At 42.3% G+C, this 24,003-nt stretch overlaps 1 protein-coding gene across 31 annotated transcripts in view; it reads right to left on the bottom strand.

The window, feature by feature from the left end:
- The window catches only part of PDE10A (phosphodiesterase 10A), a 568,650-nt gene that overhangs the window by 205,379 nt on the left and 339,268 nt on the right, over positions 1–24,003 (bottom strand). For 2 of the 31 annotated variants that reach the window (XM_085021769.1, XM_085021778.1), the window contains exon 1: positions 23,160–23,483. The exons of 23 other annotated variants lie outside the window; for them this stretch is intronic. Coding sequence is in view for 2 of the 8 variants with exons in the window: in XM_085021701.1 (XP_084877827.1) it covers positions 23,160–23,190 (31 nt within the window). In the remaining 6 variants the exon portion in view is untranslated. Of the gene's footprint in view, positions 1–782; positions 1,908–23,159; positions 23,628–24,003 lie in introns of those variants that run through there. 6 more of the 31 variants (XM_085021735.1, XM_085021776.1, XM_085021701.1 and 3 more) reach the window with 5 other exon arrangements.

Genomic DNA, 24,003 nt, shown 5'->3' with positions numbered 1-24,003 from the left:
CTTCAAAACTGGTCAACTCAACACACGTTCTATTTTTCTTTCTTTCATCATAAATTAGTAGTCCAGCATTTACTTTAATTCCCTTCATTCTGATTCATGCTTAATCATCACACTATGAGATCACCTCCCAGCACTGCGTTGAAACCACTTTTTGAAATATAAACCAAACTTCCCTGACAATTTATTAAGATTATCTTCCTTAGCCTCAGCAACATCAGATACCAATCCCTCGTTGTCTCCAGAATTTCTCCGACAAAACACGGCTTAAGGTCATCAACCCACAACAACCAAGTTGCCTAAAGCAAATATATTATAAACAAACCACCCTATGAAAAGTAAAATGAAAACCAATGTCACAGAAACCTTCAAAAACTGTTAAAACTAACTCATCCAGCATAAAATGCTGTAAGCTTTTTAACACAATAAAATTCTGTCGATGATGCTGTAGGGGTTGACTGAGAATTGACATCAAACAATTCACTACATGAATGAGACATGCTTTAGTCGACTGATACTGTCCATAAACTGGCAGGTTAAAATTTAGAGTTGCGAAGTACTAGTTTGCTCTCTATCTGAATGGTCGGTCCTTCCGCGTTTCTTTGGCTGACTTAGAGACTCTACTGACCTGTTACATGTGGAGGTTCCCTCTCTTCTACCCTCATTCTGCTCCATGTCTTCAACTGTAACATCTGTGGATGACTTCTATATCTATACTTTTAGCTTCTAAACAAACAAACAAACAAACAAAAAATCGAATAACTGTAAGACAAGTGACTCCTTACCTTCTTGGGTCTTTGCTCCTCCATCTTCTGTACCCCATCTCTTTAAGTGAAATCCTCTTCCTCCCTGTCGCCTAAACTAAATACCCCCCAAACCATTCTCTCCTTCAATCTGCACATTTATCAGCGCCGAGTCCTTCCCATGCTGCCTCCACAGTATTTCTCTCCTCTTAGCCTTTGCTATCCCCACTGATACTGCCCTCTGCTCAGGACACTGTCAGCCAATATTTTCCTCTCTTTACGTCAGGGAAGACAACCATCTCCAGCTCAGAACAAATCCTGAGTAGACAAGTTAATCGTGGTAAAAATTTCATCCTTCTGAAAGGCCCTGGTGAAGCCATCACACAGGAAGAGCCATCTCCTTCCAGTTTCACACCAGGCCTACAGTTAGAGCGCCTATCTTGCCGCCACGGAAACAAAGCCAACTACTAGAGTGGTCAGAGTGAAGAGGCGCATCCTTAAGGACCTCAACCCCGGAGCCTTCCCACCTCAGGGCTTCTGGTTTTACGACGTATGTCAAGCGGTTCGGAGCTGGGTTCCGGTGCTTGCAGCCGAAACTGACAGTCCCACTAACCAGTGCAACAGCTTCCTCCCTCAACTCTGCTTCCTGATTTCAGGTCTCCACGTCAATCTCTTTTCAACCTATTCTCAGACGTAGTTTCCCAGAGAAGGCAAAGAATCCTCAGCCCGCAAACGCTGTGACTAGGAGGCACCTGGGGCCTGCACAGCTCTCAGGTCAGACCCCGCGCTCCGCGGGGCCTTCGGGGGCAGCCCGCGCTTCCACACGCCCCTCCACACCGAGGGACCCAGGAGGCTGGTCCGGGGAGTCAAGACCTCAGGAAGCCGTGACCACAGGTGGGCAGGTCCTGAGGCTCCAGCTGCCACCATCGCCGACCATCCTGCGCCTGAGAGGCCTGCCAAGAGCCCACGCCTCGGCACGCCGCCATGTCCCTGGCACCCGGGCGTCGAAACACGAGCCTGCCCACGGGCGTCGCCCCACTGCTCTGTGCGACAGGCGACAGGCGAGCCAACCTGTGGGGCCGCCCGGAAGCCCGCACCCAGCTGGCACCCACCCCCCCGCCACTCCCCCAGCCGGCTCGCACTCGGAGGGCCGGCCGCGAGCGCCGCGGCGCTTCCGGTGACGTAACGGGCACACCGGAAAGCCAGCCCAGCCGAGCGCCTGTGCGGGGCACTTCCGTTTCCGCTTCCGGAAGGTGGCAGCCACCTGCTTTGCTCGAGAAGCACCAGAGACCTCAAGTTCAGGGCCCTCAGCTAGAGGACGGGCCAAAAAAGCCCTAAAGGACGATTTCGCCAGGCAACCTCCAGGGCTCCTTGCGCCCCGTCGGCCTCCTGCTGCCTTTGCTGGCGTCTCCGCTCACCTGGCTGAAGAAAAGCCTCCTGGACAGAGAAGCTCAGCGCTCTCCTTCCTACCACTGAATGCATTAATCTCGGCTGCCACGCTTTCTACTCTTGTTCTTTGGGGCATGATGTAACTTCACTGTCGCCAGGCGATTTCTACGCCTTTCTGCCTTAAAGCTAGGACCCAAAAGTCAACCGTGGGTGCCCTTAGGGTGTTGGTGGTGTCAGTGACCTCAAACCATGGAGTGTGCATGAGGCCAGTGGCAAAGGAAGAAGGCCACCAGGCTAGAGGCAATAGTAAAGTCAGAGAGGTAACATCTGGTTCGGCCACGTCATCCACTATGCAGACTCCAGAACAGCACCTCGGGGAACTGAGAATTAAGGAGGAAGATCGTGTGAAAAGAGTGAAAGAGGAGGCTCCCAAAGTTAAGCACAGGGCAGTGTAAGAAGGATGCTGCCTGCCATGCTAAGGACTTTACCTGGAGGGGACTGGGGCACACTGAGGATTTGAATCTTGAGAATGATGTAATCAGATTGCACTTCAGAATAAACTTCGACAGAGAACTGACCGACGCTAGAAATGCCTATGAAAAACTACTGCCACAGTACAGTTTAGAAACAACAAGGGGGGGAAGAGTGAAAATTAGGTGGTAGAACTGACAGGACTAGATGACCAGTTAGAAGCATGGAGCGATGAGGAAGGCCAGTGAGAGCTCCAGTCATTCATGACTCCTCTTTCTCTCATGCCTCACCTCCAAACTATTAGACAATCCCTGTTGTCTTAAACTTCAAAATGTGTCAAAAAACCTGACCACATTTCACCTTCCTAACACTCAGCACTCCCTCTCAAGCCTTCATCCTTTCGATACTCTCCTAACTGGTTGACCTGCTATTTGTCTATCCTCTGGGCTCACGAGAGCAGCCTGTCAAACATGTAAACCATGTTACTGCTCAGAACCCTCCAGTACCTCCCAAGCTCACACCGATTAAGAGCCACCGTCCTCAGGTGGTTTACAAGGCCCTACATCATCTGACCCCATGACCCTCAGACCTTGAACAAACCGGACAGGCCTCCACACTGGGACCTTTGCCCTGCCTGTTGCCTCCACTTACAATAGTGCCCTCTTCTCAGGCATCTACGTCGCATAGTCCTTCACCTCCTGAAAGTCTCTTTAAAATGTCACCTTCTCCATTCAGGCTACAGTTGATCACTGTGTTTAGTACTGCTGTATCTCAGCCCCCGCCAACCCAACTTCTCTTCTTCCTCACTCTGCTCCATTTATACATTTCTCCCGTGGCACTCTACCATGTTCTAATATTGATATAAATTATTTTTCATTTACTTTCTTGGCTGTCTCTCCTGCTGGGATATATGAGCCAGAAGAGCAGGGAATCTTTTGTTTGTTCACAGAGGTATCCCAAATGCCTAGAAATGTGCCTGACCGATAATAAGGGCTCAATAATTATTTAAATCAATGACTATTTGAACAAATGAGCACATAGCGAAGAATAAGGCAGTTATATCTTTTGGAACTGACACCTAAACTGAGTTTGAATGAGAAGGAATTTAGCAAGAAGTTGGTGGTTTGGGAATTTCCAGACAAGGATCAAGCATGAGAAAACGTGGATGCAGGAAGTGCACGGGGCATGCACAGAACCACAAAGATTTTGAAGTTGATGGAACACAAATAAAAGGCAGGGAGGCAGAAATGAAGCTAGTGCTTGTGTATTTGAGGCCAGATTACAGAATGCCTTATATTCCAACTCAAGCTTACTCTGCACTTTTGAAACATCCACCTCAAAATTAGCGAGGAAAATCAGCTTTACAGAAAAATTAGTAATGTCCATACAGAACAGTAGGGATGTGTTTGAGATAAATTTAAGAGACATAATCAGTAGGATTTCTGACTTGCCTGAATGTAGGTGGTGGGTCAGTGGTGAATGAGAGTAAATACGCGTCCTAGTTTTCTAGCTTGAATAGCTATGTGTACGGCGTAACTATCTAATGAGAACAAAAATGGTGAGTTCAAATTTGAACATGTTAAATTTTAGAATTTTTAGTGTATTAAGTTAGAAAAATAAATGAAAATAAATGATTTCCCTATTAGGTCTATCATTGACTCTAAGGCATGAAAACTGAAGTGTGAAAACTGAAGTAAGAAAACCTGTCAACTATTTCAGTTCTAACCTTCCATATCTCTAACTACTCATAAAAATAATTTGTCAGATAAAGTCATGTAATTGAGAAGAATGGTTTGGACCACTTAATACTAACTGCAGTATCACCATGCTCTGACGGCGGGTCCACACTCTGGACTGAATATTTGTGTTCTCCCAAAATTCACAGGTAAAAGCCCCAGTCTTGGATGTTTTGGCACTTGGAGGCAGGGCCTTTGAGAAGTAATTAGGTCCTGAGGGTGGCACCCTCGTGCTGAGATTTATGCCCTAGAAGAGCGGCTCTTCCTTGAGAAGATGTGGGGGCCACCTGCAAGCCAGAAAGAGGATTCTCACCAGAAACCCATCGGGCCTGCACTCTAGAACTGTGAAAAGTAAAGGTTTACTGTTTAGGCCACTATGGTATTCTGTGGTATTCGTTATAGCAGACAGATAGGAATGGGCATGTCATTTCAACCCTATGATACACAAAATACACAAAATTGTGACTTTCTCATAATGTGCTTCTGAGGCATTCAAGTTTTGAGATCTTTGGTTAATTCTGATGAGCAAAAGCGCTAGGGATTAATTTATGCTGTTCGGCACAAAGAACTGGAATGGCCCTAAACTGATCTCATATTTAAAGCAGAGAAGAGGACAAAGTCAATGAAGAACACTGACTAGAAGTCTAAGGACCAGACTTTGTTCTTAAAGTTTCCCTGACGTGTTACATATGTCTAGGAAAATCACTAAGGTAATTTTATTGATTTTTCTTCTCCACCCAACTCTACACATATTTGTACATTTAACAACTACCTGTGAATCCTGACAATATGACAGATATTAGAAATCCTATAAAAAGCCAGTGAACTGCAAACAAAAGTGTCACTTTAAAGTGAGTGCAAGGTGGGGAAACATGGGGGGCGGGACAAGGTGGGGGCTAGGAAGGACATTATACACCACTGTACGCAAGGGAGGTAACACAGACCCACTGCATAGCACAGGGTAATCTGCTCAAGACTGTATACTAACCTGTATGGGAAAAGAATATAAAAAGGATTGGATGTATGTATATGTGTAACTGACTTACTCTGCTGTATACCTGAAACTAACACGACTTCGTATGTCAACTGTGCACCAATACAATCTTTAAAGAAAGAGTTCGTGTCAGGTTAAAAAACAGATTCAATGAAAAAATAATGAAACCTTCTTAAGTATGCAGAAGAACACGTTTAAATCATTATACGTCACGATTCTCTATGTCAATTTTATAAGGTTTAATTAAAGGACTGTATTTCAAATTAAGTACACTTTTCTAAGGTAAACTTGTTCTTATCAGATGATGTAATTATCAAGTATCAAAATAAATCTTCATATGTTTAACAGCAAAATAAAAACCAAACAATGAAATTTTAACAAAAAAAGGCCACTGGGAAAGAATACTGAATATAAAACCTGAACTCATCTCAGAGGAGAAAAATAACCCTACAGCAAAGGAAACGACATGCGTTCATGAGCTGTGGAAACAGATACGCACAAAAAATAAACCTAAATTTTACTCTTTGGAGATTTATTTGTTTAGTTATGCAATCAAGACAAGTGAAGATAATCCTCCATGAACTTTCTTTTCTTGAATTTCCTTTATTTAGTTGTCCTTTTCAAATTGTTATATATTCAAAAATTAAAACAATATGGAAAAATATACATTGAGATGTTTCACTTCCACCAGACACCCCCTCCTGAAAACACACACAACTGTGTTTTTCTGAGAAACACTTTTTCTTCTTGTGGCAAATAACGACCTTTCATAAATACAAACAAAGCCCATCGAATGTACCCACTGCCAAATGCCTGCCTGCAAAGATGTTTGCTTTACACAAAGCTTTTCTGAGCCCCTTACTTTTACTAACAATAATAGTCAACAGTTGTTGAGTGTCTGCTATGTGCCAGGTACTTGCTATTCCAACCAATTTCCAGTTTATTAAATCATTTAATCTTTAAAATAATCCTATGATAAACTGCTATTATTATCCCCATCTTTTTTTTTTTTTTGGTCTTTTTGTCTTTTTGCCATTTCTTGGGCCACTCCTGCAGCATATGGGAGGCTCCCAGGCTAGGGGTCAAATCGGAGCTGTAGCCGCCAGCCTAGGCCAGAGCCACGGCAACTCGGGATCCGAGCTGCGTCTGCGACCTACACCACAGCTTATGGCAACGCCGGATCATTAACCCACTGAGCGGGGCCAGGGATCGAACGTGCAACCTCATGGTTCCTAGTCGGATTGGTTAACTACTGCGCCACGACGGGAACTCCCTATTATCCCCATCTTAAGTAACTTGCTAAAGTTTATGCAGCAAACAAGTAGCTGAGCCATGATTCAGATCAAGTTAGTGTATCTTCCGATTCCGTACCCTCTAATGCCTACTCTCTGCTACCTCTTAGCCTTACTGTCCCTCCAGTTATAAGTAAAAGAGTTGGAGACTGCAGAGGCAAAAAAACCATCTCAAAGATAGTCATGTCCAATCCCTGGAACCTGTGAATGCTACCTGATATGGCAAAAGATGAACTCGAAGTTTAATATGTTAAGAAGAAGAGTTTAGCCGGGCCCTACATGTTGTCACTGTCATGATATTCCACACATCATTACTTTTGATCAAGTAAGTCGCTTCACAGGAAAATGGAAAGAAAGAGATAGGAAGACAAAAGCACAAAACAATTAAAAGGATAACAGGGAGTTCCCTGGTGGCTCAGTGGATGAAGGATCCAGTGTTGTCACTGCTGTGGCACAGGGTGCTTCGGTGGCACAGGTTTGATCCCTGGCCCGGGAACTTCCTCATGATGGTTGAAGCAAAAAGAAAAAGAAAAAAAAAAAAAAAAACAAAAAAAAAACCATATGCAGAGAGAAAGTAATTGGAACAACTCCAGAAGAAAGCTATATCCCAAAAACTCAACTCTCAAATTTAGCTAATATTTCTCATCCTTGGCAGCAGTTTAAATAAAACAAAAATAGGTTCTTTCCTTTGACTCTCAGATCTTAGGTGGGGCTAGGTCATTTTTGCTATAACTTTTAGCATTTATTACCTAAGAAGATGAAGAAATTTCCCATTTAATTCATTTCATTTTATTAATACTAAGAGGACTAGTAGAAAATTTAATCATTGAGTTTTTCATCAAGTGAATACTGGGAGAAAACTCAAAATTAGCAAATATCAGGCCTATCCATACTAACTGAGTGCCAAATGTCCGGGAAACTCCAGGCTGGTGCCTTAGAAGGGAAATGACTTCACACCCAGGTTAAGGCAGGAGGGGGACTTTATTTTCATGGCGCACCTGACAGCAGAGTTAGAAAAGACCCAAACACATGTAAATTGCATTACAATTTATAGGTTTTAAAAACCACATTAACAAAGCTACAATGTCCAATAATTCTTACAAAATAACAAGATTTAGTCAATGTTAGTAGCATACAGCATAATAGCATGTTACATTTAATGTAGCATTAACAGGCTTCCCCAACAAAGCCCTTCTGGTCCCAGTTGGTTAGTGGATCACGAATGACCTCTGGTAAATCAACTTTATGTCTATCAACACATTATTTCAAGTATTTTTGGAGGAGTCTCCAAACGCAATACATGAGTCACTTCTTTTCCTCTTTATCTGATTCATGTGATAGAAGAACTAAGACAAAAGTACTTTGGGAAAAAATATTAAAAAAAAAAATACAAGATATAATTTTCACGTCTTCCAGAAAACAAGAACAATTATTTTTGCCTGTTTAGAATTCAGATTGCAAACTACAGAGGTTAAATGAAGTTAAGCGCTTCATAAAGGTCTCTGCTCACAGAAACACTCAGAAAACATTGCTGACCACAGCTGTCAGAGCCATGTAGTGCCCAAAGACCCAGCAATCAAAACTAAGGTTCATTCTTCCAAGTACAACAATCTCTTTAAATTTTGTTTTTGTTGCCACTCTTACGAAACTAGATGACTCCATTCTGACTAGTATTAGCCTTAATAGACCTAAAAGACAAAAAGACCAAAAAATTAATAAAAAACAGAGCTGCAGGTGCCAGCCTACGCCACAGCCACAGCAAGGCAGGGTCCTTAACTCACTGAGCGAGGCCAGGGATTGAACCCACATCCTCGTGGATATTAGTTGAGTTCATTAACTGCTGAGCCACACTGGGAAAATACCCCCACAACCCCACCACAACTTAATATTAAATGATTAGGGACTGAGGGAAATAAAGTTAGCTTTATGATTTTATAATAAAGTCAGTACTCTCAAATATACTTGAAAATGAGTACAAAATAAATTGCCTTCATCAAAGCCACATTCCACCATCTATTAAGAGGGCTGGGAAACAAAAAAATGATCCTTTCATAAATAAGAAATGAGTCTCATGACTTCTCTAATAGTCACTGCCTTTCTCAACTACTGTCTTTAAGAAAAATATGCCATAAGTTCAAGTTCCCAATCTCTAATTCATCAAAATACATATGAAATATGGAAAATTTTTAAAATATAATCTTCTAATATTCACCAATTCAGAAATTCCTAATTAAAATACAAACAGGTATTTAAAATAACATCCTCACACATGCTATCTTCCCTAAGACCCACAAGGGAAACTCCAGAATCTCCACTCTTTCTTTACGAATAATTTCCTACCTATACTACAGAGCTGTGGTGACTATTAAATAAGATAAGGTATATAAAGGCTCTAGTACAACCACAATACAGAGGAATAACTCAATAAATATTTAAAACACACATCATTAAAAACGCAGCTATTTAAATATCTTTACTTTTAAAAACTAACCTATTATGCCATGAAATCATTCAGAAAGCATGAATAAATTATACAGTTCCTTTTCAAATCAGCTGTGGCCACAAAACTAACATATTTAGCACAGAATAATATACTGCCCACATTTATAAACTCCTTTGTATGTTTTCCTCCAAACTGAAGCCCAGGAAATAAAAAACGAAACCAATTGCAAACATACAGAGTGCAGCCATTAAAATATTACAGGCCTTACATAGCTTCTAATTCTGTTTACTGAGCAGCCCACAGGAAAAAAGTTAATTGGGTAAAATGGTCTCAAATGACAATGAATTTCAGGGGTAATATAGGGGTGGGGAGTGGGAGGTCCAAATTATTGGGTCTAAAATAGGCTCAAAGATGTACTGCACAACACAGGAATATAGCCAGTACTTTGTAATAACTATAAATGGAAAATAAGCTTTAAAATTGTATAAAAATAAAATGTTTAAAAAACAATACTATTATTAAAACTATGAATAAATACATTGGTTTAAATTAATAAAGATGTTTATTTCCGGAGTTCCCATCGTGGCGCAGTGGTTAACAAATCCGACTAGCAACCATGAGGTTGCCGGTTCGATCCCTGGCCTCGGTCAGTGGGTTAAGGATCTGGCATTGCCGTGAGCTGTGGTGTAGGTCACAGACTCGGCTCAGATCCCACGTTGCTGTGACTGTGGTGTAGGCCGGCGGCTACAGCTCCGATTCGACCCCTAGCCTGGGAACCTCCATATGCCGCAGGTGCGGCCCTAGAGGAGGCAAAAAGACAAATAATAATAATAATAATAAATAAATAAATATACATACTATGTTATTTCACTTTTTGACGACAAAGATGAAAAAGAATGAAAGATAGTTTCTTCTGAACATTAACGAAAGCATTTGGAAGTTCAAGTGTATATATTTGAGGATGAGATGAATTTTAGGATTGCTGATAAATACGTTTCAGAGATGTTTAAAGACTAGAAGAGGTTCAGATAGAAGAATAATGACTAAAAATCTTTAATAACTGGTTTTCATTTAAAATAACACCAATATTTACCTCAGGAATATATCTTAGATTGGGCTCCCGCCCACCCCCAGTTTTACTAATTAAGAGGCAAGTAATACTGATTTACAGGAAAGCAGTCATAACAGCCGACACGTACCGAGTGCTAACCGGGGACCAGGTACTGTGCTAAGTGTTTGACACATATTAACTCATTTAGTCTTCACAACGCTTCTTTCAGAGAAGAATCACGATTCGCACCATTTTACAGAGGAGGAAACGGAAGCAGAGACGGGTTAAGCTCCTGGTCGTGCAGTTCGTCTGTGGCAGAACTGGGCCTAACACCAAGGTGTCTGCCTCCGGCGTCACCAAGAGTAGCAATACTTATTAAATCACACTGAACCAGAACGCAGATATACGTCAAACATACAGTTTTGTGTTGTTATTGTTGTTGTTTTTGTTGTTTTACCAAAAAAGCCACAGAACCTCAATAATGTATTACCATAGGAACCAAGAATGCATGTCCAAGAGTGGAGCTGGGCGTCCAGAATCTAAAGCGGATATAAAGCAGCTTTGAGTCTTGAGTTCGGATCTGCACTCTCTCATGACTCAGGACCCTGGGAACGAAGGTACGCTGACCCAACCCTAACAGCTGCTGGGACAGCTCTTGGAAATGTGACGATAGGGCCTATCGTCCATGAAACAGAATGGCCTCCACGACGTGTTTACGATGGAGTCAGAAGGCTCGGAGAAATGGGTATGTTTCAGTGGGTCTTTTGGGTATGACCAGAGACCCTGGCTCTGCTCCTCAGGAAGCCGCAAAGGAAATGCGCATTGTTAATGCAATAAGGAAGCTACCCTCTTTCACTCCCTGGGTTTCCTACTTTCCATGGGGACGACGGAACTGCAGAACTGGAGAGGCCAGGTGGTAGCGCTGAACCTCCTGAAGCAAGATGGACATAGCGAGCAAAGCCAAAATGGCAATGAGGGGCCCTCACGCACAGAAACCGTATGGCAATAACTGATACACCCCAGAGTTCCAAGAGGCAAACGTGACAGACAATGTGGGTACTGCCTGTATAACCACAAAAGAGGACGAGCAAGTGAGCAGAAGGCTGGTGTCAGTCACTACAATGAAATGTCATGACTCTTCACCCAGTTCTAAGATTTTGGCCAGTTCTCCGACCCATAGGCCACTGGTCCAAGGGGATTCAGTCTGCCTGAGGAAGGACCTTCCTTCTGCAAGAATATACAACAATACGTGAACAACAGGTACTGTACAACGACGCTCCCCAGAGTGACCTATAATCACTTATGAGAAGTTTTACACTGATAAACGTGTGATGCCCACATATTGACAGGGCTGTTGGATACAAAGATTGAGATAATACTCATTCGATGCAAATATTTTATAATGAAAGAAGGAAAGACATCATCACTGGACCCCCTACCTTACTCTACACAGAATCATCCAGAACTTGCACGACTGACAGAACATGGAATGACCCCTTAAAGGTAAAGCCAATTGCTACCTAGGGTGGACACCGTGCCACACTGGGTGCTGTCCTTCAAGATGGGCTGTCTACTTTTTTTATTATTATTACTCAATGCATCTTATTACATTTTAGCTGTAAACATAGTTTTATGTTTTTGATCTTTACTCAGATACTTTTTGAGTGCTTATGATGTGCCATGTTGAGCCCGTTGCAGAATGGTAGCTAGCCTCTTTTTTTCTTTTCTTTTTCTTCTGTGCCTGGCCCTGTGGCATGTGTAAGCTCCCAGGCTAGGGATCAAACCCACACCACAGCAGTGACTCTGGCCACTGCAGTGAGAGCACCAGATACCTAACCTGCTATGCCACAAGGGACCTCCATTCTTTTTTCTTTTACTGCATACATTTCAGTGTTAGGTAGACACTAAACCTGACTTGAAGAAACATCATTTGAAGTAATGTAGGCATGTGGAATTCCTTTTGTGGCTCAGCAGTTAATGAACCCAACTAGCATCCATGAGGATGCAGGTTCAATGTCTAGCCTCACTCAGTGGGTTAAGGGTCCGGCGTTGCCATGAGCTGTGGCGTAGGTACAGACATGACTCATAGCCTGTGTTGCTGTGGCTGTGGTGTAGGCCAGCAGCTGTAGCTCCAACTGGACCCCTAGCCTGGGAACCTCCATATACAGCAGGTGCGGCCCTAAAAAGACAAAAAGACAAAAAATAAATAAATAAATAGTGTGGACATTTAACTCAATTACAACAATCAAGATGAAATCATATATTTGTAATTTCCTTTAAATTAACACATTGTTTAGACCAAAATAAGTTAGAAAATGAGACAGAGTGCTTTTCCCGGACACTTTCTCATTGAATCTTATTAGTCATCTGGATTATATAAAAGTAGTAAAGCAGCAGAAGAGATATTTTTATTGAGAAGAGAAAGAGGTGCAGAGGGAGGAGTGAAAGAGGAGACATTTTTCAATTTCTCATAGTTTACTGCAAATTATACTGAATGTTCAAAGGAGTCATACTGCAGCCATCCTGCCTATGAGACCCAATGTCTCATAGTCCAAAAAACAGCTGAATCGATTTCCAGCATTTTCCCTGACAACTATTTTCAGTCAGCCTTTGTTTATTATTCTTTGACGGCAGACCCTAGGATGAAGGTTGTTTTGCACTTGAAATAAAACTGGTACAGGAGTTCCCGTAGTGGCTCAGTGGTAAGGAACCTGAGTAGTCTCCATGAGGACACGGGTTCGAGCCCTGGCCTCACTCAGTGGGTTAAGGATCCGGCATTGCCGTGAGCTACGGTGTAGGTCACTGACACAGCTCGGATCCCGTGTTGCTGTGGCTGTGGCATGGGCTGGCAGCCGTAGCTCCAATTCAACCCCTAGCCTAGGAACTTTCATATGTCACACGTGCAGCCTTAAAAAAGCAAAAAAAAAAAAAAACAAAAACAAGAACAAGAACTGGTTCAACTATAGTATCAATGTAGAAGTTTTCTGTTTATTGTTTTATTTTGCTTTGCTCTGCTCTACTAAAGTAAATCTGTCAGTTCTGCTCTTCTTTCATTCCAAGACCAGGCTTCCCAACAGCAAGAACCACAGCTGAATGGAACGGGCTGCCAGAAATTTGGACTGCTACAAGCATTACTCATCTGGTCCTGCCCTGCTCTATAATCTTGGCCAAAAACGCAATGTCAAGCTCACCTCACACTTGGGACATGCAAACAAAAAGCTTAAATAGCTCTTCAAAAGATAAAAAATTGTTAAGTAGCAGCTGAATATATATTAGTATGACATAAATTAAGAATATAGCCTTCAATGGATTTTATGCTGTTTGCCAAAAGAAAGAAAAGAATTTAATCCACGGAGCTGACTCACTCATTCGATGTTTTCATTTAAAAGACTATATTATATGTTTATAATAAAAAGAGAAAATACTTTAAAACATAAGCAGACAAAAGTGCTATGCTAGCATAAAAACATTCATTTTAGCATAATTAAATTCAAATCTATATATATAGAATATGTAAAGTTTAAAATAGTCTAACTAGTGATAGTTGCGAGGGAAATTTATAGCAATACAAACCTACTTCAAGAAACAAGAAAAAATCTCGAATAAATGATCTACCTTACACCTAAAGGAACCAGAAAAAGAAGAATAAATGAAACTCATAGTCATTAGAAGAAAGGAAATAATAAAGGTTAGAATGGAAATAAGTGAAACAAAAACTAAAAAGACAATAGGGGTAGATCAATACAACTATGAGCTGGTTCGTTGAAAAAATAAAATTGACAAAGTTTTAGCTATACTAAGAAAAAAAGGAGGCTCTAATAAATAAAATCAAAAATGAAAGAGGTGAAATAACAACATACCACAGAAATACAAAGAATTACAAGAAAATACTATGAAATGCTAAAGCCAACAAATTGGACAATCCAGAAGAAATGAACAAATTCTTAGAATCATACAAATTCCCACGACTGAATTGTGAAAAAATAAAAACTCTACATAGACTAATCACTAGTATAGGGATGGAAATAGTAATCAAAAAACTCCTTCACAACAAAAGTCCAGGACCACATGACTTCACAAGTGGATACTACCAAACATTCAAAGGAGGTTTAATACCCATCCTTTTCAAACCCATCCAAAAATTAAAGAGAAGAGAATGCTTCCTAACTTGTTTTACAAGGCCAACATCACCCTGACATCAAAATCAGACAAGGACAATATAAGAAAAGAAAAGCATACTGCATAGCACAGGGAACTATATCTAATCTCCTGGGATAGACCATGATGGAAAGTAATACCAAAAAAGAATCGTGTGTGTGCATGACTGGGTCACTGTGATGTACAGCAGAAATTGGCCCAACATTGTAAATTAACTGTAATTGATTTTAAAATATCAAAAAAATCAAAGAAATAAATAAATTTTTAAAAGAAAAAAAGAAAATTACAAGACAAAATCTCTGATAACATAGCTGCAAAAATCCTCAACAAAATACTAGCAGATCAAATAAATCAATACTGTAAAGTGATCAATATACCATGATCAAAGTAAAATTTATTCCAGGGATGCAAGAATGGTTCAACATCCACAAACCAATCAACATGATACATCACATTCACAAAACGAAGGCTAAGAACTATATAATCATCTCAGATGCAGAAAAAGCATTTGACAAGATTCAACACCCATTTTTGATTAAAAACTCTCAATAAAGTCGGTATAGAAGGAATGTATAAATTTCATATATAACATTCCCACAGCTATTATCATTTTCAGTGATGAAAAACTGAAAGCTTTTCCTCCAAATCAGGAACAAGACAAGATGCCCACTCGCCCTTCTTATTAAACAGAGTATTGGAAGTCCCAGCCAGAGCACTTAGGCAAGAAAAAGAAACAAAACTTATCCAATTAGAAAGGAAGAAATGAAACTGTCACTATTTGCAGATGACGTGATTTTACATATAGACAGCCCTAAAGACTTCACCAGGAGTTCCTGTCGTGGTGCAGAGGAAACGAATCCAACTAGGAACCATGAGGTTAGGTTGCAGGTTTGATCCCTGGCCTCACTCAGTGGGTTAAGAATCTGGTGTTCCTGTGAGCTGTGGTGTAGGTCGCAGATTTGGCTCAGATCTGATGTTACTGTGGCTCTGTTGTGGGCCAGCAGATGTAGCTCCAATTGGACTCCTACCCTGGGAACCTCCACATGCTGTGGGTGTGGCCCTAAAATGCAAAGAAAAAAAAAGAAGAAGAAGGAAAGAAAAGAAAAGAAAAGGAAAAGACTACACCAAAGAACTATTAAAAACCACAAATGATTGAAGTAAAGTTGCAGGATACAAAAGCAATATACAAAACTCTTGCATTTCTATATGCTAACAGTGAGCTAGCAATTAAGAAAACAATCCCATTCACAATCCGACAAAAAGAGTACCTAAGAATAAATTTACCAAGGAGGTGAAAGATCTGCATACTGAAAATATAAGACATTGTTGAAAGAAACTGAAGAAGTCACAAATAAATGCAAAGATCTGTGCTTATGAATTAGAAGTGGTAGCACTGTTAAAATGACCACATTACCTAAAGCAATCTAGGGATTCAATGCAAACCCAATCTAACTCCCAAGAACATATTTCACAGAAATAGAGCAAAAAGTTCTAAAATGTACGTGGAACCACAAAAGACCCTGAGTAGCCAAAGGAAAAAACTGGAGGTGTCACACTTCCTGACTTCAAACACTATGGTACTGGCAGAAAAACTGATACACAAATCAATGGAACAAAACTGAGAGGGCAGAAACAAACTTGGATAATTAATATTCAACAAAGGAGCAAAGTACATGTAATGGATAAAGGATAGGTTGCTAAATGGTGTTGGGAACAATGGATAATCCCATGCAAAAAAGTGACACGAGACCACTATCCCACACCATACACAGATATCAACTCAAAGATTCATTAAACACTTGAATGTAAGATCTGAAACTTTAAAACTCCTAGAAGAAAACATAGGCTATACACTCTACCATGTCAGTCTTGGCAATATCTTTCTAGATATGATTCCTCAGGTAAGGGAAACAAAAGCAAAAATAAACAAACGGGACTACATCAAGCTAAAAAGCTCCCATCCAGCAAAAGAAACCATTAGTAAAATGAAAATACAACCAAGAATGGGAGAACACAGTTGCAAATGATATATATATCTGAGAAGAGATTCATATCCAAAATACACAAAAAATTCATACAACTCAATAACAAATTAACAAAAATGGGCAAAGGAGCTGTAATAAATATTTTTCCAAAGAAGACATGCAGATGGCCAACAGGCACATGAAAAAATATTCAAGACCGCTAATTATTAAGGAAATAGAAATCAAAACCCTAATGAGATAGCACTTCCCAACTGTTAGAATGACTCTTATTAAAAGGACAATAAATAACAAGTGATGGTGAGAATATGGAGAAAAGAGAACATTTATATGCTGTTGATAGAAATGTAAATTGATACAGCTACCATGGAAAACAGCATGGAGATTCCTCAAATAATTAGTAATAAAACTCCTATATGATCCAGCTATGAGAATTTATCCAAAGGCCATGAAAACACTAATTCAAAAAGATAAACACAGGTCTACATTCATTTCAGAATGATTTACAAAAGCCAAGATATGGAAACAACCTAAATGCCCATCAATTAATAAATGGGTTAAAAAAATGTTGTGGTATATGCAGAATATTAGCACATTTTCACTGATAAAAAAATGAAGTCATGCTATTTGCAACAACATGGACGAAACTCGAGGGTATTATGCTAAGTAAAATAAGCCAAATGGAAAAAGACAGATATTATGTGCTTTGACTCAATACGTGGAATATTAAAACATAAATAAACAAATAAATGACCAAACCTAACAGACACATACGCAGGGAGAACAGAGTAGCAGTTACCAGGGAGGAACTAGCAGGGGAGAGAGTGAAACTGATCCGGTAGGTCAGCCTTACGGTGGTGGATGGAAACTGAACTTGTGGGGAGCAGGCAGGAGGGTGTATGGAAGTATACATACAAAGTTATGTTATAAACCCATGTTACTCTATTTTTTTAGTTCATTTTTATAAATACTCTAATTAGGAGAGGTGATGATATGATTCTATACTCTAAATGAGCAAAAGCAGCACAAATATGGGGCACAAAAACTTTAAAATCAAAATTCATATGTTCCCTGTCACATCAACAAAATCTACAGCTAATATTAAGACATTACATTAGTCACATTACGATTTCTTCAAAGCCTTACTAGTAAACATTTACGTTTTAATGAAGATACTCAATTATAATGTAAGAAGGGTTAAAACAGTAAATGTACTCCTAAACTATCCAGCTTATAAAAACTCTAATATTGTGAATCACATAATCATTCTGAGTAAGCTAAGGATGCAAAGAGTATCAAGTCAAGATTCCAAAGACAATAAAAATATTCCTCAGATTTCTTGTTCTATAACAGCCCACAAAAGAAATTATTCTAAGTGAGCCCAATCACCAATATGAACTACTTGTACCACAGATGAGATTCTTATTGAATCATACTAGCCTATAACACATCCGCTTTCTATGCTGATTACTTTTTATGATAATTTCTTATGTGCCTTGCCTGGTGAGGAAGAACCCTACGGTACCGAATTTGAATTGGACCTAGCATTACAAACGTCCAGATTTATGCAATGAAAGGGCCTAATTTGCTGTGAGCACACTCACTGCTCAGGTCTTGGCTGCTTAATACCATCCCCATTACAAGGGGTCAGGGCTCCTTTCAGGTCTGAGACCGGAAAGCGTTAGGGAAACACGGACATTTGGTGCTAGCAGGGCAAGTCGGTGTCTCGGGCGGATGGAGATGTGTGAAATGGACTAAGGCAATGTTCTGAAAGAACTGAAACTGGCCAGATACAGGGCAGGATGGGGACCAAAAACGAGAAATACAGCAACAGGTTGCAACACATTAAATACAAAAGAAAAAATAACACCGTAACGTATTGTTATAACACCGAATATAAAAGTGGTCCACGAATCCATAACGATGCCCAAAACAAAGCAAAATGAACAAAAAGGGAGCGGGGGGGGGGGGGAGAGGGGGTGGGGTGGGAGTGAGGCAGTGAGGGAGTGAGGGGAGCTCTCGCTATAGGATGGTTCAAGGTTTCAATGTACAACAAAGAGTAGAATTCCTCAAAAAATCATCATTCCACAAAAGCCGCAAAGTAATAACTCAAGCAGAGATAATCAATGAATGCACAACCACTGAATGAAAAGGCGTTAGACACGTGGTATTCACACCTCTCAAAATATCATTCCACAGATTCCTCATTACAAAGGAGAAAAGATACCTTTACCGTAGAGACATCTGGTGGACACCATCTGAACCTTGTGAGCAAATTTAGCATCACCAAAAATAGCACTGGCAAGATGGGATGCAGAAAGAATTTGCGCAAAGCCAGAGCACCCTACACGCTCCTGCATAACTGGAAAGAGAAGCAACATGTAGAAGGATGGCAGGAGGTAAAGCTGATCCAGATCATGAAATCAGGGTCATGTCCAACCTGCTGAAGAAGACACTGAAATTCGGAGAAGAACTTTCTCAAAGTTCAGTATCTAGTGAGTGGCAGAGCTGAAATTTAAACCAAGTCCACCGATTCTAAAACGCAGATTCTTTGACTACAGGAGCCAGGCAACCTCTACCACCACTGGTTCTAAAGTCTAGGTCCAGTCCACTGCGGTCTGCTCCCTTCAACACTGGCCAGCTCCTCCAGGGCCACTCCTGAAGCTCACCTGCCCAGGTTGGGTCATTCCTGTCCCGAACCTACTTGCTCTATCTTAGTCCGCGTGAAATTCAAACTAGAATACCCCACCACCTCTGCCACCACAGCTGTGCCACAGCATTGGTACAGTAAAGACGGCTAGACGTCTTTGGCTATATTATAGAGTCCAGAAAAGTGCCTCAGTTATGACAGGGATGAATGCCTGCAAAGTGAGCAAACAAACAATGAGCCCACAGAACCACCAAAATTAAAAGATTATTATTATTTTGTTGTCCCAGGCTATTTAAATGACTAAATAAAATCAACCGCGAAATATATTCATGAAATGCTTGCCTGCGTCCATTACAAAAGCCTCAAATGAAAACCAGTGCCCATTTCCATCAATGTTTAATACCAGACTTCTACTATAACTTAGCCAAAAGCCTACTCAGTAGCTCCAGCGAACACATCCAAAACCACACACCTGATCTTCCCACGAACCTGCTCCTCCATTCTTGCAGACTTGGAAAGAAAGTTGGCCAGCATTCAGATGCCATCGCTCCTGTCTTTCTCTCCCACTTCACATCCAAATCCATCAGGACGCCCTGCTGGCTGTTCCTTTAAAATCTGGCCACAACCTACCGTTTTGCGCCCTCCCCTGGGGCCTGGCCGCCATCCCCTGCCTGGATTGTCACTGGCTTCCTAACGGGTGCCCCCTAGCACCGCACGTCTCACAATCTGTTCTTGGAGCAGCAGCCAGGGCAGTTTTAGGAGGTCAGATCCCTCCTCTGCTTAAAACCCTTTCGTGGCTTCCTACCTCCTTAGGGACAGAGGAAACCCTTGCTGGGGCCTCAACACCCCCCACCAGCAGTGCTTTTCCTACTCACAGGGCCTCCTTGCAACACCTCCAAACACCCCCGCCACGCTCTTCTATCAGGCTCTTGCACTTGCTGTTCCTTCCCGAAAGCCCTGTCACCAGAACTGCCTGGCGCACCTGCTTAAAATCTTTGCTCAGATTGCCCCTTCTCGGTGCATCCTGCCCTGCTTATATCAACTAAAACGACAGCCTCGCTCTGTATGTCCCCTGCTGCGGTCTTTTGCCCAGAGCACGTAACGCCGACCTTACGTAACGCCTGTACATTCTCTTGTTTATTTCCATCTCCTCCCTCAACGTGGGCATCTAGGAGGACCGAAGATTTTTCAGACCTTTTTTTTAAATTAGTAGGCTCCTACTATCTGTAGTGTAAATGAAAGCAAATAAACAAATACATAACAAACCCATACACAGAGGTAATGGATTAAGAAAATCATCCTCGGGGATTTTTTTGTAAGCCACTTTCTTCTAATTAGGTTTTAATGTTGAACTAGTCATGAAATTATCTCGGTTCTTAAAATGAACCGTACATAGAAAAGTAAGCCAGGACTTCCCGCTATGGTACACTGGGTTAAGAATCTGACTGCAGTGGCTTCCCTGGGTTGGAAATTCTATATTCCAAGAGGGCGGAAAAGGGAAGGGGAGGAAGGAAGGAAGGAAGGAAGGAAGGAAGGAAGGAAGGAAGGAAGGAAGGAAGGAAGGAAGGAAAAAGAAAGACGAGAGAGAGAAAGAGGGAGGAGAAAGAGAAAAAGAAAGAAAGAAAGAGAGAGAGAGAGAGAAAGAGAAAGAAAGAAAGAAAGAAAGAAAGAAAGAAAGAGAGAGAGAGAGAGAGAAAGAGAGAAAGAAAGGAAAAGAAAGAAAGGTAAGCCGATGAGTTTGGGGTTGTATTTGTACCCAAGCATTTTACTATACAGAACCTGAGGTTTAGCCACACAAAATGTTTCCTCCCTTTAATTTATCTGTGTTGACTACAAAATAGTGTGAAGTGACGTGTATGATATTAAATGTAATCAATTAATGAGAAGAAAAGATTCCCTTGGTTTGTCCAAAACGTAGCCCATGAATAAAGACTTGGGAAATGTTTGTAGGGCAGAAACAAATCCACTTTAGAAACAGAACGCCTATGTTCTAAGTTCCAGTTAGCTCTTTTCCAGATAGCTATTACATGGGCAGGTCTGAGCAATGTCAAACTAAAGTAGACCAGGGAAAACACGAATGACAGCAAGTTTACTTACGATTCGGGGTACGTCCTTCATATGCCTTTAAATCTTATTTTTATACATAATGGAATGCAATTCAAAGCCAGCAGAAAGGCTGCAAAGCTAGTATAACGGAAGAGAAGAGAGCTAAGACGAGCTGTGTGTGACCCACGCGTGAGAGTGACCCAAATGTCCCTTCCGTGCCAAACATGTATAGCCACGAGAACGTCACCTGCCAAGGAACATTTTGGAACCTGGCCTCCGGCCTACTCCAGGCCAAGAGGCAGCCCAAGACACACATCGTCTAATTTTAAAAGACATTTTTCCCCACTTATGTTTTGTTGAGGAAAACCTATAAACCTATTGATTGGTTTGTTTCAGTCTTAAAATACCAATACACATTTTGGCAAATATTTCATTGCATCTGAGACTGGTGGAGTTTATTGTTATAAAAGTTTGAAAACAAACTTGCAACTCACATTTAATTTCTGTTCTCCTTATTTCCAGATCTTGGAGACAACTCCCCAAGGACAAATAGTATGAAAGAGATCTTAAAAATATCCCTTTGAGGGAGTTCCCACTGAGGCTCCACAGTAACAAACCCGACTAGTATCCATGAGATTGCAGGTTCGATCCTTGGCCTCACTCGGTGAGTTAAGGATCCAGCATTGCCATGAGCTGTAGGGTAGGTCACAGATGTGGCTCGGATCCGGTGTTGCTATGTTTGTGTCATAGGCTGGCAGCTGCAGCTCTATTTTGACCCCTAGCCTGGGAACATTTATAGGATGCAAGTGCAGCCCTAAAAAGCAATATATCTCAAAGTTATATAAAACTTGAGAGTTACATGCAAATGCATCAGCAACTTGCTGTCAAATTAACTTTTGAAACAGGAAAAATAAATGGGAAAAAATTCTTTTTAGCAAAACTGCTTAAAATTTTCCACACTTAATTCACTGGTACAGAAGTCGTTTCATAGCACATAAAAGGAAGTTCTTCCTTTCACTTATGTCAGGGCACAAATGGCATGGTCCTACTGTGTGACACTGGGCATTGGTCTTCGGCCGAGGTTCAGATGCGTGAAATGGTGAGTGTAACGGTATCAACCTTAGAAGGATCACTGTGAAGACATGAAGCTAATGCATCTAAAATTCTCAATATACTGTCTCGAACACGATAACTGCTCAATAAATGGTTCCTGAAGTTCTTCTATTTTCTATGAAGTTCATAACAATGAGTAGAATCACAAATAAATTTTCAAAGAAAAGTAAAGCCCTACCCCGATCCTTTTTTCAAATAAATTAGGAGAACTTTAAACTACTTACCCTGGACAAGGCGTTAAAAACTTGCCTTTGCTCTCAGCCAGGAGCCTGGCTTTGGGCCTTAATTTATGTAAGATAGAGCGACCAGATCACAACCGCCTTTACCTCACCCAGCCTCTGGTCTCCTGCTGTCTCTGCGGAAGGTTTCCCTTCCTATTTCCTCCCCTACCCAGATGTGTCTGCCCATCCCTTCAGGACAGGTGAGAAACAGCCCTACCACAAGCACTGCCAGATCAGCCCTGACTCTGTATATTCTAAGATGCTTCACTCCGCGGATCCTACAACCGCCGTGTCATAGGACAACGAGAGACAAGGTCTGAGGAATACAAACCATCGTAATGAATGTGATGCCCACTCCTGACTCTGACTGCCAGTGTGTCTGGCAGGTAATAAATGCTCTGCTGAAAGCAAAAAGCACGCGCAACGAGCAAACCCAAAGCAGCGGTTGCAAAGTGTCAGCCCTCATCTTCAAAAGACAAACGCATCTTTCCCTGCAGCCCTCGCTGGGTTTCACTCACTCGGGGCCGGGGGGGATGCGTCCCTGCGCCGCAGACGCACCGCGCCTCTGCAGCTTTCCCTTCTGCTCCCTCTCCCTCTTTCCACGTTCCTCTCGGACAAACTGTATTACAGTCCGTTTGGGGTTTGTCTTCTCATCGGCCTCTCTCCTGGCCTTTGAGGATAATGCAGCGTCAGAGGAACTGCTATCACTTAACCCATGTTAATGAGGAAACATTAAGCGCGTCCCCTTCCGTCACGACATCCTCAAACAGCTACTCCAAGAACCCAGGGGTCTTTACGCAGGCCTGGCACACGGGGACACACAGAGGCTTAGTGAGCAGCCGTGGCTCTGCCGCTGGAGCAGCCCCTCCTCACCGTACAATCTCGTCATGCCACAGTTGGCCATCAGCCGCCAGGGGCCGCGGGCGGGCGGGAGCAGGACGGCTTCTCTGGCCAGCAGCACAGAGCTGCTAAGCCGGCCTCTCCGGCCTGGGGGGCAGCCGGCCTCCTGGGCCCGGCATCGGGCTTGCAGGCTGCCCTGGGGACGTCCTGAGGCTGCTTCCTTTCCACGCGGAGTCGAGGCCGAAGCACGTGCAGCCCTCTCCTGCCCGACTCTCCCAGGCCGAGGATGACCAACCGCCCCCAACAGATTCCAACTGCCGTGGGTGGGCCGCGGCCGAGCTGGTTCCCGCCAGGGCCGCTGACATCACAGTCCGGCCCTGGAACCCCCCCTCACCCCCCTCCCGCCCCAGGCGGGGATCTGGGTCCTTGCCACCCATCGCCCGCCTCCCGGGAGGCCAGGGGGGGCTCGAGGCCAGAGGCGGGCGGACCGCCAGGAGGGGGGCCTGCAGCCTTTCCCGGGCGCTCAGCACGCGGTTCTGCTGAGCCACGGTGGCACCCGCGGGGAAGGGGTTCTCTGGAAAGGGCGGTTTTGAGATCAGGTGAAACCCAATCCAATGAGAAGAGAGGGTTCCCTTTGAGGGTCTGAGCTTCTATCCAAGGCACCAAACTATGTGCGTGTGAGGGGGTCTGTGTATGTGTGTGTGTGTGAGTCTGTGTGTGTGTGTGGTGTGCTGTGTGAGTATACGTGTGTAGAGTGTGTGTGTGTGAGAGTCTGTGAGTGTGTGGTGTGCTGTGTGAGTATACGTGTGTAGAGTGTGTGTGTGTGTGTCTGTGTGTGACTGTGTGGTGTGCTGTGTGAGTATACGTGTGTAGAGTG

The sequence above is a fragment of the Sus scrofa genome, chromosome 1 (genome assembly GCF_054392235.1).
Source record: "Sus scrofa isolate SSC_HxYL_T2T_F1_AM1 chromosome 1, Sscrofa_HxYL_maternal_Yorkshire_Landrace_v2.0, whole genome shotgun sequence".
Classification (NCBI taxonomy): Eukaryota; Metazoa; Chordata; class Mammalia; order Artiodactyla; family Suidae; genus Sus; species Sus scrofa.
The sequence above is the reverse complement of the archived record's forward strand: the minus strand, read 5'-3'. Positions and strand labels throughout refer to the sequence as shown.